Genomic DNA, 14952 nt, shown 5'->3' on the forward strand with positions numbered 1-14952 from the left:
GCCCCCTAGCCATTTCCTCTTTTGTTACAGCTTCAACCACACATACCTCATCACATATGCCAGCTTGCAGGCTGTATGTTTGACACCTCTGCTCTAACCACTACACAGTGCTGGCTTTTACAAACAGCAAAGCTTATTCCTTAGAATCTTCAGTTTTTCTTATTAAATGTTTTTAAGTTGCAGTTTTGTGAAGTAATGATTGGACATATTTAATTTTGCTGTTTTCTAAAGGGTTATATTCTAATTGTGATTTTGCACTTATTTGCATAAGGAAATGATGATGTTGTTGCCATAAATAAAGAAGAGCCCTCAAAAGAAGAAGAAAAGCATCCTGCTGATGAGGACCATCCACCAGTACTTGCTAAGCCTAGCAGAGATAACAAGGAACTGCATCCAGAACCTGGCACAGAACAGAATCCATATGAGGATATTAGAAACGCACAGGGTGAGGTTTTAGTAGAAGGGCAGAATGGCAGATGGCCAGAACCTGTTGGACATCAAGATACCAATCAGGCAAATACAGATGATGAAGAAGTTGAACGAGAGCAACTGTTAAATGATGATCTGCAGCAGGATGACCAGGAGATCAGTAAGGATGGTTAGTAGAAAGCTCACTTTCCAAGTACTGATTCAGATTTTATTGTTTAGATATCTCTATACCATCTCTTTCCCAAAGTACCTGATGCAATTCAGAGAATAAATATCACGAGGAGAAAAAAAATCCCCACACACCCAAAAAGTATTACACCCCATTAGCCACACTTGTAGGAACACCTGTTGAGCAAGTACACCTCATCTGTCACCTACAGCTTGGCATCTACCATGTTCATGGAAATTATATACAAATTGCCATTCACATTCACTTTGAGGTATTTTGGGTATGGTATTCAATCCTGAACCAGCCAACTCCTGCTTACAATAATTCAGTTAACAGTAGGGGTGGGCACGGACCAAAAAAATGGAAGTCTGTGGAGGTTCATTGTTTGTGGGATTTACAATGAACCTCCATGGACTTTCATGTTTAATGGACCGGGTTGTGGTTTGTTGGGTTCATGAAGGGAAGGCATTCAAAATGCTGTCCCTTCACTCACTGATGCACGCTTCCAGGAGTGAGGGAGTGTGCTACTGCTGCGGCACCACTGGGGAAGGGGAGGCATTTAAACATGCCCCCATCACTCTCCAAAGTCACGTTGCAGCGGCAGCACACTCCCAGTTTGCCTTCCATTCACTCCTGGAAGCATGCCACCGCTGCAGCGTGACTGGGAAAGGGGAGAGGAGGCATTTAAACATGTCCCCCTTCACTCTCCAAAGTCACGCCTTACCTTCTCTTCAAATTGCCTTCCCTTCACTCCTGGAAGCATGCCACTGCTGCAGCGTGACTGGGGAAGAGGAGCCATTTAAACATGCCCCCCCTTTCACTCGCCAAAGTCATACCTTACCTTCTCTTCAAATTGCCTTTCCTTCACTCCTGGAAGCGTGCTGCATCTGCGGTGTGACTGGGAAAGGGGAGGGGAGGCATTTAAACATATCCCTCCTTCACTCCCCAAAGTCACACTGCAGAATCGGCATGCTTGGGAAGGCAATTTGAAGGGAAGGGAAGGCAATTTGTGCCTCAGTGAGGAAATCCCCCATTGCTGTGGCAATCCTCTGCACTAGCATGTCTGGCTCATGGACCACTCCCACAGACCGCACGAACCTCCGTGGGAAACATGGTGTTCCGTGGGTGGTTTGCGAGTGGCGTGATTGCACGAACCAGACCCACTCTGTAATGAAATTAGGTCTATAAGCCAGTCCACGCCCAGCCTAGTTAACATTGAGGGGGTAACATGAAACCTTAAATTTTTACAATTTTGAAGTAAACTTTTTCAGATTCTCACCAGATTTTGAAAAGTGTTGTCTGGAAAAAATATGTGCAGATCTCTAGAAGCAAAATCCCTATAATAATATGTTCTCCATTAGATAAATGTAAGGAGGGATTGGTATATAAACAGGTATTAGACGAAATAAATATTAGACTAAACAAAACATATTTAGAGGCAGTGTATCTGAGTAGCTGAGGTGAAGAACAGTTAAATTGCCTTAACTGGAGGGTTTTGTCTAGCCAGCCCTGGAAACAGAATGCTGGAAGAGAAAGAGCTTGGTTTGATCCCCTAAAGTTGTTTTTAGGTAACTATCATCTTACTTCACTTTGTAAACAGAGTTTTCTCACTTTGGTTTTCTTGGCAGGAGCTGTTGTTACAGTATCTACACCTGAGTTGTGCTGGTATAGTAGGAGACTATGCTATGGGTGTAGTCTAGAAGCTTAGAACTGTGCAGAAATGCTCCATGAAACAGTGCAATGTGTTTAAGATTCTTACTTAATTAGATTAGCCTACTTAGTCTTCACCCTACACTGTTCAAGAATAAGTGGTGAAAGAGAGATGCACCACACAGTTGTACTAATATGTGCCACGAGAGATTAGTGCTTCTGTACCGAATGCTACTTCATGGAAGCATTTGTTAGCAGCTTTTCTCTGGGATAGTGTGCTGTAGCATGTGATGGGCACATGAAGCTGCCTTATAATCATGCCCTTGGTTCATCAAGGTCAGTATTGTCTCCATGGTGTCAGGCAGAGGTCTTTCACATCTACTACTACCCAGTCCTTTTAACTAGAGATGCTGGGGAATTGAAGCTGCGACCTTCTCCATGCACAGCAGATGCTCTACCATGAAGCCATAGCCCCTTTTCTAGTTTGCCTATTTAAATTTATCCAAAGTGAAGGGTATCTTATAGGAATATTTGTTTTTTACTGCCTCTAGTGGGGGGTAAGTATGTGACAGACTAGCACTCTGCCATCTGCAGTGATGTGGGGCAGAACATTTTAATTTTCTGCCCCACATTAGGCAAGCGTGGAAATTTTTATGCATTTGTGATTGATTTTTGCAGCCATGTAAATGTGGTCTAGTTCATTTTATCTTAGTAATCTGCTTAAAACTAACACATTAAGAAGCAGTATGTGGTAGAGACAGTAAGTTAACTATAGTCAGTTGTGTTTATGTCAGGGCTGTTGTGCTGCAAACCACTCATGTTAGATGGGCCAAATGGGGGATATGAAGCATAGACATAGTCCAGGTTTGTACATGGTATATTTGCTTTCTTTCCTTGCTAACATTATTTAAACATTTAAATTATTTTAAAATTACATATTTAATTTTGAATCAGAACACTTTTTGATCAAGTTCCCCAAAAATCCACATCACTTATAGTACCTCCCTGGCTTTCAAACAAGCAACCACTTGAAATTGAAAAAGCAGTCAGATACTGAAACCTGCAATATTTTCTATTTTGGGCATAGGAGAAAGAGTGGCTTTATGAATCTGCTTCCTGGTGTAGAGAAGAATGATCCAGAGACTAGATCAATGACCATGTTCTAAATGAAGTAGATAAATAAAATCGGCAGAAATTGGATGCTACAACTATAGTGTACACCTGTACTTTAAAGAAGTTAATCTAAGTATTTTTCTCAGAAAATCTTCCTGTTTCAAATAAAAACAAAAAATGTCAAGATATTGCTAATATTTTAACCCTTTTTATGATAATTACTGTGAAACTGAAAGCGAATGGGGCAACCCCCCCCCCCCGGTTTTAAATTTTAGAATACTATTGCAGTAAACTGTTCTTCTCTTCAGTTCTTAAAATAGATATGCATAGGTTTGGTTTGCACTTGTCTTTGCAGGTGAACTGGGAAGCAAGACAGCAAGACAGCGTAACAAAAGCACAGACTATAATTTGGTGGATATGAATGAGGCAGAGTCTGAAACAGATAAACAAGCTGCCCTTGTTGAACATTAACATACTCTGAATGGTAAACCTTCCTATCTTTTTGTTTCTGCATTGTTCTAAGAACTTGTTCACTGAAGGAGTTCTAAATACTTTTGCAGAGAATTTATCTATGCTTGATCAATCCTGTTTGATTACTGCAACAATTTCTTAAATATTCATTTTTAATTCAAAATGAAATCAGATGGCCGATTTTAAAGCAAATAAAAATTAGACACTACTTGCTGATGTACTTTTGTGGGAAGAAAAAGTTCTTCATCACAATTGTTAAAATAGATTTTGCATAATCCTACAAGGACAGGCATTGCTGGTCTGTATATAAATATTATTACAGATACACTGTCATTCAAACTCAATATAATTAGAATTACATTAAAGTTCCTTTCATTTCAGTATCCTGAATATCCATATATGCAGAATTACTGGAACATCAACAGAAGCTGTGAAGAAGGAGGTCAGCATGTGACACTGCAAAAAACAGTTGAAACCAGCTCAGCTCCTCAAAGTTTGAAAAGCCCAAATAGAATCTCACTGCTAGGATTTGTTTAAATTAGCTGTTACTCTGTTAAGAATTGAATCCTGGCTTTAAACAAAAAGTAGTAATATAGTGGTATTACACACGAATTTTGCTGTTGTAACATTTCAGGAGGAAGAAAGTTGTCTGTGCTGTTAGTCTTCAGAAGGCTATTTTGGTTTTTTTTCTAGAAAACCAAACCTTGTCTGGAAGTTGTTAGTGGAAGTTCATAAGTGACCTTTAGCTTTAGAAATACTGCTAATGCCTCTTCCAGCAACCCAAGTTAGGTAAATTTCTTTGAATAACCATTCTATGTTTGTAGTTTTCTGTTCATAGTAGTGAATTCAGACAGATCTGTTTTATAAGTTTACACTCTTCTACCTGTTTTGATAAATTCAACTGGAATGAGAGGGACTTCTAAATAAATATGGATTGGGCTGTAAGTATATTCTCTTAATTCCTCTTTCAGACTGCATGTTCTTTGGATAGAACAGGGCTTGAACATAACTATGCTTAATTTATGCACTAATGTTTTAGACTTCAGTAAAGTGGATTTTTTATCCTGACATTATCTTTGGTATGACCATGTTCTTATGATCCACTGAGTGGAATAAACTTGCAGTCTTTTCACAAGCCCCAGGTGTGTTACTGTTATACATATCTTGTTCAAATTTAAAATGAAGACCTGCACTACTGTAACTGTATCACAGACTGGAAAAGGGCATGGTATTAATATTGCTCATAAGCACTTTTTGGTTGTTCAGCATGACCTTAATCTCACTTGTCACAGAGATGTGTCTTAAAACTAAGGGTAACAGAGGTGTAACAAGAGTACCTTCTATTGCCACAAGGACAGATTACTTATTATAATATTAAAGTTGACTGTAAATTTTCATTTCTGTACAAAAATTCGTTTGATTTTTGATTACTGTTAATAAAACTGAGCCATGTGTTTGTCAACATGAATGTTTTCTGGGAATAAGAGCTATGATCAGTCTAATGCGTTTACCACTCTTGTTAGCAGTATTCCTTTATCGAATAAAGCACTGCACTCAGGCGAACTGTGTACAATTCTGTAAAGTATGTTATCAGTTATTCCTGATATAACCTATTCGCAGACTAGTTGAAAGTGTCACAGCTGGTTTTAGGTATCACCAAACACATGAGATATAAGAATTGCCTAACAGAAGATCTGGGACTCTTTAATTGCATAGCCATAACCCTATTAAAACAACCCAATTCCTACTCTTTAAGAAACATTTGTGCCTGTATAAAACAGAATTTTAAATTAGAAGACTGTACAATGTCTAATTCCGGGTAAAAAGTAATGGGTTGAAGCTTTAAGCATCAGCAGTGGTTAAAACAAATCAAACGGGTTCAACTTCTCCTTGTTAAGTATTCTAGTCACAACCTCTCTAAAAGCTGAGAGGGGGGAAATTTAAACTTCCAAGTTAACCAAAATTCAGTAAGATAAAATATGCAGCACCAGGAATTTTCAGGACCGGTTTTGTTTAAGGTTCAACTCTGTGCATAAAAATGTAACAGCTCCCTTAATAACCTATTCTTAAGTGTGTTATGAAATGTTTACAAATGCTCAATACAATTCATAAAAATTATTTATAAGTCTGTAATAAAATCAAACAGTGCTTCAACAATGTAGTTGATAAAACCATTTCCAGCAGAAGAACATTGTACAAGATACTTTAAAACAGCAGCTGTCACTCAGACCATGTAAAGAAGTCAGAGTACAGGGTTTTTTTAGCACAACTGTACTTTTGTCCAAGAGCACCATGTCCCTTCTGAGCACAGTATATAAAAGAGCATACCAGAGGCAGCTCTTGGTTGCACAAGTTACAGAACATTTGCTCTTCTTTCAAACAAGTTTCACTACTGGGAAGTATCTGTGAGGAGAGAAGTCAAATTCTGGAGGAACCTAAAAGAAAAAAACAAATTAAAAAAATTATTTTACAACTAAATTACTTCTGTGCTGTAATTAATTTGGTGCTACCTCAGAAAACCACCCCCACAGAGCCCTAGATCAATTCTCTATTATACTCTATGGGGACCATTGATTATAATGCCCCCCCCCCAGGGTATAATGGAGCCAAAAATATTGGCAATCCTGAATATTTATTGAATCCAAATACCATACCATTCAGATTTGGGAAATACCAATATTTTTCAGGTTTAATATACCCGAACCCAAAAAATCCAGGTGTTTGTTTTTTTACATAACCCTTATTCTGCAACTAGTACGTTTCTTACCTCTTATATTCTTCATGTATTAAAACCACTCTAGCTAGCTCCTCCTGCTCTCAATGTATTAAGATTTGAGAAAGGCTGATTCAAGATTGTGTTGTATTTTTATGGTATATATATATAAAGCTGCAATTCTAAATACAATTAAGAGGGCTTCAGTAGTCTGCTAAGGTGCCTAAGATAACAGATTATTATGGTGTAGTTATTGCAACATGATCACTAAAGGTCATTTGGCATCTGCCATGTTAATTGATTTATCAATTACACGCTATTCAAACTGAAGACTAGTTTTTTTCACAGGCATGCCATCAAAAAAAGCAGGGGTCATCTTAACTTAAACTTTTATGTGAATGTATTTCCAGTAGTAGTTTCTTCTGTGCATATACCTTCTTAAAGGGGATCATATGCATGGTTACATACTGTATGTATTAATTAAAATAAACCCATCAGCTATGATCCTCCTCTTTATAATGTATAACCCCTCCACTCAGCACAATTTGTAGCTTTCCTCCAGTATGAGGAGCTTTTCTCTGACTGAAATGGCTCTTCAGAAGAACGGTCAAAGGAAAGATCTTTAGGATAACAACTTCAAATTTTGCTGAAGGGAGTGGATAGAATATAGGCCACTTTGTCTACATGTTTCACTATCAATTTATTATTACGGTCATAGACCAGCAAACAATACAATACGAGGCAAGTAAATAACAGGTAAAAGAACAGTAAAATTATAACAATAGCTAAAATAATATACAGAAATCTAAAAGTTTCAAATACAGAAATGGTAAAAATTAATATTAAAATCAAAGGTTAAAAATAAATCTAGGCCTATCTGTACTTCTTTATCTTTTTCCTAGTTCGGTATGCCAACCAACCAACCAAATTTGGAAACCATCCTAGTCAACTTTTCATTATTAATTGCCAGCATAATTGACAAAAGTATCCTTCTATTGCAGTAGTAGGAATTAAAAATAGGCTTAACCAGGCTTTATGATGTAAAATACAATAAAAAATTACATGTTCCAACTTTTCCTCAGCGATTTAATAAATCTGGCCTCCAGCACAGCTGAGGGTAAGGCATTATAAGGGGTCGCGGTGGCTCAGAGGTTAAGACGCTTAAGCTGCAGACTGGAAGGTCTGTAGCTCAGCAATTCGAGACCTTAGTGCCATGTGACAGAGTGAGCTCCCGTCAACTTAGCAGTTCAAAAGTAAGAAACTGCAAGTAGATAAATAGGTACTGCTTTGGTGGGAAGGTAACAGCATTCTGTGCACCTCGGTGTTTAGTCATGCTGGCCACATGACCATGGAAATGTCTTCAGACTGCACTGGCAATTTGGCTCGGAAATGGAGATGAGCACTGCCCCATAGAGGCATGCAACTAGCTTTTGAGCAAGGGAAACCTTTACCTTTTTATGACATTATACCTTAAAAGGGTAAAATTCTTCTATGATTACAGATATTTAAATATTTGATGTAAGGTCTCAACGTTATCTTGTTAAGTGTCAATGCCACAGGAAGTGGTGGCGGCTACAAGCATGGACGGCGTCAAAAGGGAATTAGATAAGCATATGGTCCATCAGTGGCTATTAGCCACAAGGTATAGATAGGGACTCTGGGGCAAGTGATGCTCTGTCTTCTTGGTGCTGGGGGGGTCAACAGTGGGAGGGCTTCTAATGTCCTGGCCCCACTGGTGGACCTCCTGATGGCACTGGTATTTCTGGCCACTGTGTGATACAGAGTGTTGGGCTGGATGGGCCTTTGGCCTGATCCAACATTGGCGTCTCTTATGTTCTTAACTAATCATCTTTGTTACATAACCCTGTGGATTACATCATACCCTCATAAAAGTATTTTTATGGACAACTGTCAATAGGAACAATAGGCACCAATAGGATTTCAAATTTTCCCATAAGGTAGTTTTTGAAATAGAATCAAACACAGATTTAAAATCTATAAAAGCTGCATACAAGGAGGTTAAAGAGTTTGAAGAGAATTAAATGGGGGGGGGGCGTGGTGGCTGAGTTTCCGGCTGGCTGCATCCCTTCCAGCTCCTGCTATTCCCATGGAAAAATTAGAACTCTGCTTCCAGAAAATACAGCCAAGTTTGGAACAAATACCAATGCCAGCTATGGGAAGGACCAGAGCAAAGAAAGGTACTAAAAATCCTTCTTATAGACCTCCCCAAAAGAGTAATATTGACTCTGAACACTCAGATGATTCAGACCTAGAGGCGTCTCTGTCAGAGGGAATGGCGGTAGGGGGGAGTAACCCTGACCAAAGCGAACAGACTGTGTTATTGCATGCCCTAACAGAGATAAGAAACGAAATCAAGAATGATTTAAGGTCACTGAGTGGAGAGGTCGGACAGTTAAAAAATGAATTTGGGCTGCTCAAACAAACAATTGAGCCTATAAATAAGAATTTAGACGAGCTCACCGCAGCATTGAAAATGACAGAGAGGAAAGCTGAATCACCATTTCACTCGGCAAAAAAGAATGCAGACGACATTAAAGATTTTAAGGAATTTGAGATATGGGCCAAGAATAAGATCATACGCCAGGAAACAAAACAGAGAAAAGGTTAAACTCAGTGGGGTATCTGTAAACTTAGGTGAAAAAGAAAATCTCACTGCAGCTTCAAACAAATGGCTGACTCAGATTCTTCTAGGAGCAGGAGAAGCAGTATCTTCTGAAGGGATCATCAGCTCTGCCTTCCAGCTAAGTATCCCCAAAAAGGCTCCTGAAAACGCTTCCCCTGATATTATCATAGAATTTAAACAGGTCCAGACGAAGAATAAACTTTTTGCAATCGTGGGAGACAAGCAGGGCCTGAGCCTGGAGGACACGATTGTGTATCTGTTTCTTGACATTCCAGCTAAGGCAATCATCGCAAGAAGACGTCTTAAGGAAACAGCAAAAATTTTCAGAGACAAAGGAATTCAGTACAGATGGTTGCCGCTCGGACATCTCGTGGTTAATTTGGAAAACAAAACGTTCACTGCATATAATGAAATTACAGGAAAAAATTTAGTAGAGGCGGTAAACAAATTAAGGAATGGAAGTGTTCGAACTGTGATATTATGTTTTGAAGCAGAGAGGTAGAATGTAATCCATAAAGTAAGTTAGAGTTTGTATGATAGTATGTTAGTATATAGAGTAAGTTAAAGTTAGTAGATAGGATGAGTGGGAATAATAATGGAAAATAGACAATAGGAATGGACTAGCTAAAGCCAACGGCATAGCAAGGAGGGGAAGGGTGTGCCCCCCCAGACCTCTGATAAGAGGGAGGAGGGTTTTCTCCTGTTACAGAGGCTCCCTCTGCAGCACCCAGTTTTGGAGGCAACCCCGTTCAACTTTCCTTTATAGGTATGGAAGAAGATAGACTATACGTATAAAATAAGGATGCACGGAGGGAATCCAGCAAAAGAAGTATAGAAGTCTTGAATAACTTAAAGAAGAATGTAATAATGTTTAGATCATGAATTAGAGGAAGCTGTACAGTGGTTTGGGCTAGTGGGTAAAGAAACGGAATAAGATAACGAGGATAGAGAGTACTTATATGCTTTCAATGTTTAATTTGATACTTAGAAAGAGGAGAATATGAAAAATGAAGTGTTATGCATAAAATATTTGGATATAGATATATATACACTTAATAAAATATCAATTTAAAAAAATTAAATGGTTCAGTATCACACATTGATCTAAATACGATGGTCTCTCTCTAAAGCCTGCTTGTTCCTGTCCTAAAAAACCTTCCTGCTCCATCCAATCTTTTAGCTTCCATTGTAAATGTTTCGAATAGAACTTACTTGTTATGCTCAGCAGACTAATTGGCCTATAATTGGCAGGGTCCTCTCTATTCCTTTTCTTATAAATAGGTATTCTACCTGTTCTATATATAGTTGTAAATAAATTAGTAAGAACTGGAATTGAGGGTCATGATGACTTACATCTGGATGCCTACATGTTTCTCTATTATGTTTTCTAAAGCAATTTAATTATGATTTACTTACTTTAGACTCCTTTTTGTGCCCTCCTGCCAGCAACTTCATGACCACAATATTGGGTTTAGCAACTTTAAGAATTCGATTGACCTAAATAGAAATATTTAAATTTCACATAATTTGCAGACAGGAAATACTGAGAGATCAACAACAGTTAATGCTTACTTCAAAACTATGCAACAAACAGACAAAGCATTTTATACATGATCTCCAACACACTCCCATAACTTTTCAAAAATATTCTCTCTAAAAAAAATTCGCTTTTCACACTGAGGAACAAACAGGGCTGATAATCGTTTATGCAGATCCCATGCTAGAATAGGTTGTGAAGGCAGTAGGTAAGCCACTGCCATACAGCTGGTTCCCCAGCTTATAGGTAACTATGAGTAGAGGGAACAGACAGGTCTTGAAGAAAATCCAAGAGGATAAACAGAAACAGCCATGTACAATGGCAAACTAGAAGTGATACAGAGAGGACAACCATGTGCCAGCATTGAATACGCAGCTCAACAGAATACACAATTATTTTACAATCCACCTAATGGCAATGAAACAACAATCAACTGATGAATTTAAGAGGTGCATACACACCCAGATGAACAACTCCATTACAGAATGTGTCAGACCAAAACAAAGTTAGGCATACAGTAGCCTCAGACAACTATTCTGGGAACTGGAAAAGAGCAGGGGTATAAAGAAAAGTGTTTTCTTTTGTTATAAGCATGCCAAAACAGAGACCTCCTACACTCTATTTGGAAAGTCAAGGGCAGTCCAGAGACCCAAAGGCAGAAGACTCCATCCCAACCTGCCAAACCCCCCCCCCCCAATCTATGTGGATTTCAGGTACTTTCCGATTGGAAGTACATATTAGTGGTTAGGCAAAATTTGCATAAACTGTCCTTCCTCGATACTAATTATATGCAAAGAAACTGGTAAGTCTACAGAGTTATGTAGCTTATGCACATTTCATCAGAAACCATTAAAACCATTTTCTAATAAATCACAGCTCATCCATCTACCAACAGTTTATTCTCATGTTTCAAAAAAGTCTCACCTCATAATCTGGATTAGGGATATTCTCCAGTATCATTTTTGCTTGCTGAAAGTGCTTGCTAGCTGCCATGTAGAGATCAGAGGACTGAGGAGGTGGGCTATATTTGTTTAGATCAGACATTTCCTAAATATTAGAAAAACAGTATCTTAAAATTGTTACCCAAAAGAGAGAAAAGAATAAAGCCTCTTTACAATGGTTCTAATTGCATTACATTTTAGCACCACAGATCTCACAATTTATTAAAGCAGAATAATGTGTAGTTGTAATATAGTTTTAACACTGGTAAATAAATTTATTTATTAAAACATTTATATCCCACCTTTCCTTATAGTTCAAGGTGGCTTACAATAAATAAAATATAACTATTTGTTCACAACATTAAAAAAGAAAGACACTCTGCTTTGCAAGTCTACATGAAAGTTTAAGAACAATTTTACATTTCTTTTAAACTCGTGCCTTTTCCAAGGCAAGCAGACCAACAGGAAATGTCTGCAATATACTCTGGCTATTGACTATGGGGAGCTCCAAGCAAGTTGTGGGCCTCCAGTCCAAGGGAGAGAAATACATCCTTTTTGTGAATACGGCCCATTGTGGAGGAAGTGAAAAAGGAAATCGTTTAAGTTGCTGCAATATGTAAATATCCTCAACAAATGACTGTGATTCACCTTGAATTGTAAATAGTGCACTGGCGGCGGTGTGATCACACTGTTGAATGGGGCAAACCTGTGCTCATACCGTACTTGTTCACTATCAAGTTCAAACTTTGGTTTTCTCACTTTGCCATCCATGTCAAAAGCGATCATAGTCTTCAGGAAAAAGAAGGAAATAGAGGAAGAGAAACCAGCAAAATGAGAAATTTGCTTAGTACAATATAGCACATACAAGCTCTGGTCTGAGCCCATGCACACACAAAGTTGCTTTAAAAATTGCCATACAAAAATAAATGCAATGAATTCAAATGTGTCAGATTTTTCCACTTATCTGTCACTGTTTTGAGAGGAACTATGATAGATACATATTTAATATTCTGGCACCTCAGAGATAAATTATCTACATATGATATCAGTGACTGAGCACCGTTGTTTTTTTTTAGTGTTAGTCGTTTTTATTATGTTTTAGATGTTTATTTATGGCACGGCTGATTACCTTGCCCTTGTGAGCCGCCCTGAGCCCATTGGGGAGGGTGGGATACAAAAGTGAAAAATAAATAAATAAATAAATAAATATTTCAACACATCTTTCAACACAACACCAGAATACTAGGACTGCAAGGAAAGACCCTTCTAATATGGAATGCACGTGCAAGTTTGCCAATACACAGCACACATTTCAATTTCTTTAAAACTACAAACTATAAACGCTTTCGCTTGGCAACTTTCCACTTAAATGCGAAAGTTCAACTAACTCAAAACAGTTATATTGACAAACTAATCCAATACTCTGAAAAATATTACTTTATATGCCAGTGCAGAAATAAATACTGCAAAATTCTTAAGCAGTTGGGAACAGATTACTGAATTGCATGTTCCTACTCTTCTGCAGTGCATATTCCCTCCTGGGCCCAACCCACAGTTAGCTATTATATTGGCACTGTCATTAGCCATAATCAGAGCTAACCAATTCTTCTTAACTGAGAAGCAGGGGTCGTTTCGGGGGGGAACGCGAGGGATCGCCGTTCCCCATGGTGAAGTGCGAGGGGGCGGGGCTTCGTCGTGTGCTTCCGGACAATGCTGCATCGTCTCAATCAGGCCCGAAGTTTCTATGGAAGACCTTCCCTGCGCTCGCCTTCAGCTCCTTCCTTCCACTAATCCCCCTTCCCCCGCCGCGTTTGGGGAAGCTGTGTGAAGCTGGAAGGCGGGTCCCCGGCCTGGAAGGAGGAGCCGGAGGTGCCTGCCCGGCTGCTTTCGAGAGGCATGGATGAGGCTTTGGGACAGGACGGGGGAGAAGCTGGCGCGGGAGAAAGAGGGTACCGCGCCCCCCCCCGCGTGATTTTTACGAGCCCCTCTCCAATCTTCGGCTTTTCCTCCCTCCCTCCCTCCCCCCTGTTGCTGCCCTAAGCCCAACAGCTGGCAAGAGGGCAGCAGTGCACTTGCACGCGAGGAGGGGCCCCGGTCGAGCCCTGCAGCCGCCGCACGCGCCATGTAGCCAGGGCTTCCAAGCGCCCCTGCTCAGAGATGGACTGGGGCAGCTGCTGAAGCTGCTGTGCTGCGCCCGCCCAGCTACCCAGGTCCGGAGTAGCCCGGCTCACTCCCCCTTCCCTTCCCTCCCTGCCCCGCTTTTGCTTGCTTGCAATGGAGGGAGCTAGGCTGGGTACGGCTCAGCAGCCCGGGGCACCCGGAGACAGCAGGTAGGCAGGAGATGAGTGGCCAGGGAGCCTGCAGGCACGCTGGAGGAGCAGCCGGCCGGCCAGCGAGCCCAGTGCTAGCTGTGGCGGCAGGAGCAACGCTACCACCTAAGCTGCAGTGAGCCCAGCGAGGAGCCCAGAGCTGAACTCCCGGTACTCGCTGCACTCGAGGGTGGCTGCAAGGGGGAGGCGGGCCTCCTCGCTCCGAGACTGGGTGAGAGAAACTTTCCTTATTTGCGCCTTTCTGCTCTTCCTCCCTCTTATCCGCCCTTCAGTAAGGCTCTATTCTTTGCCACGCTATTCTTCTTTTCCTGCCTACGGTCCCAGGCACCCGGGGGGGAAGGCTTAGGGCTGCGTGTAAGGAGGCAAACAAGCCCCTGAAACCTTCCCTCACACTCTCTGGCCTAGGAGGAAGGACGTGTTCCTGTGCACTTGGGCTGGTCGCCTCGAAGCCGAGCCTTTGAAACTCGGGCTCCTGAAAGGAAAAACTCATTTATTCTGTCCCGCCCCGCCCCGCCCCATTCACGAGAGACACTGAAGGAATACAAAATGTGGGCTCCAAGAAAAAGAGATTGGGTCCAGTTGTGGAGTCTTGGGAAGTCATGGTTTCAGCTTCAGTATAATTACCTTCTCAAAGGGATATGAGAAGGATGGAATAGAGAGCACTTCTGCACTCACGCAAAATGTTGTGGGAAGTATTAATGTGAGCAAGGAGTAGCTTTGTATCTTAATGTTGTTGTTACAGATTCAGATCGCTTGTCTGTTCTCCACAAGCTGACAGTAAAAATAAATCCATGTGTAATTAAGATTTACTAGTGCTCCAGCACTACAGAAGATTGTGAGCTTTTACTGTAGTCATTTGGAAGAAATACCACCTTCTTATCAGACACTTTGGCCTTTCAGATAAAACCATGGAAAGTAGTCCATAAAAATATTTAGTAGCCTCCCTGCCCATATT

At 40.3% G+C, this 14952-nt stretch overlaps 2 protein-coding genes across 4 annotated transcripts in view; one reads left to right on the forward strand and one right to left on the reverse strand.

Moving 5' to 3' along the window:
- Nucleotides 1-4659, forward strand: part of GOLM1 (golgi membrane protein 1) — a 56052-nt gene extending 51393 nt beyond the window's left edge. Inside the window, exons 8-10 of the mRNA XM_015419284.1 lie at nucleotides 272-598; nucleotides 3717-3845; nucleotides 4214-4659. Coding sequence (XP_015274770.1) covers nucleotides 272-598; nucleotides 3717-3832 — 443 coding nt within the window. The 3' untranslated portion in view covers nucleotides 3833-3845; nucleotides 4214-4659. The remainder of the gene's footprint in view (nucleotides 1-271; nucleotides 599-3716; nucleotides 3846-4213) is intronic.
- Nucleotides 4660-5939: 1280 nt separating this feature from the next.
- NAA35 (N(alpha)-acetyltransferase 35, NatC auxiliary subunit) overlaps nucleotides 5940-14952 on the reverse strand; it is a 48242-nt gene continuing 39229 nt past the window's right edge. For all 3 annotated transcript variants that reach the window (XM_015419281.1, XM_015419283.1, XM_015419282.1), the window contains exons 20-23: nucleotides 12316-12456; nucleotides 11651-11773; nucleotides 10606-10686; nucleotides 5940-6267 (exon numbers count right to left, since the gene is read on the reverse strand). In XM_015419281.1, the coding sequence (XP_015274767.1) occupies nucleotides 6208-6267; nucleotides 10606-10686; nucleotides 11651-11773; nucleotides 12316-12456 (405 nt within the window). In that variant the 3' untranslated portion in view covers nucleotides 5940-6207. The remainder of the gene's footprint in view (nucleotides 6268-10605; nucleotides 10687-11650; nucleotides 11774-12315; nucleotides 12457-14952) is intronic.

This window comes from Gekko japonicus, unplaced genomic scaffold, assembly GCF_001447785.1.
Source record: "Gekko japonicus isolate JY-2015 unplaced genomic scaffold, Gekko_japonicus_V1.1 scaffold133, whole genome shotgun sequence".
NCBI classification, from domain to species: domain Eukaryota; kingdom Metazoa; phylum Chordata; class Lepidosauria; order Squamata; family Gekkonidae; genus Gekko; species Gekko japonicus.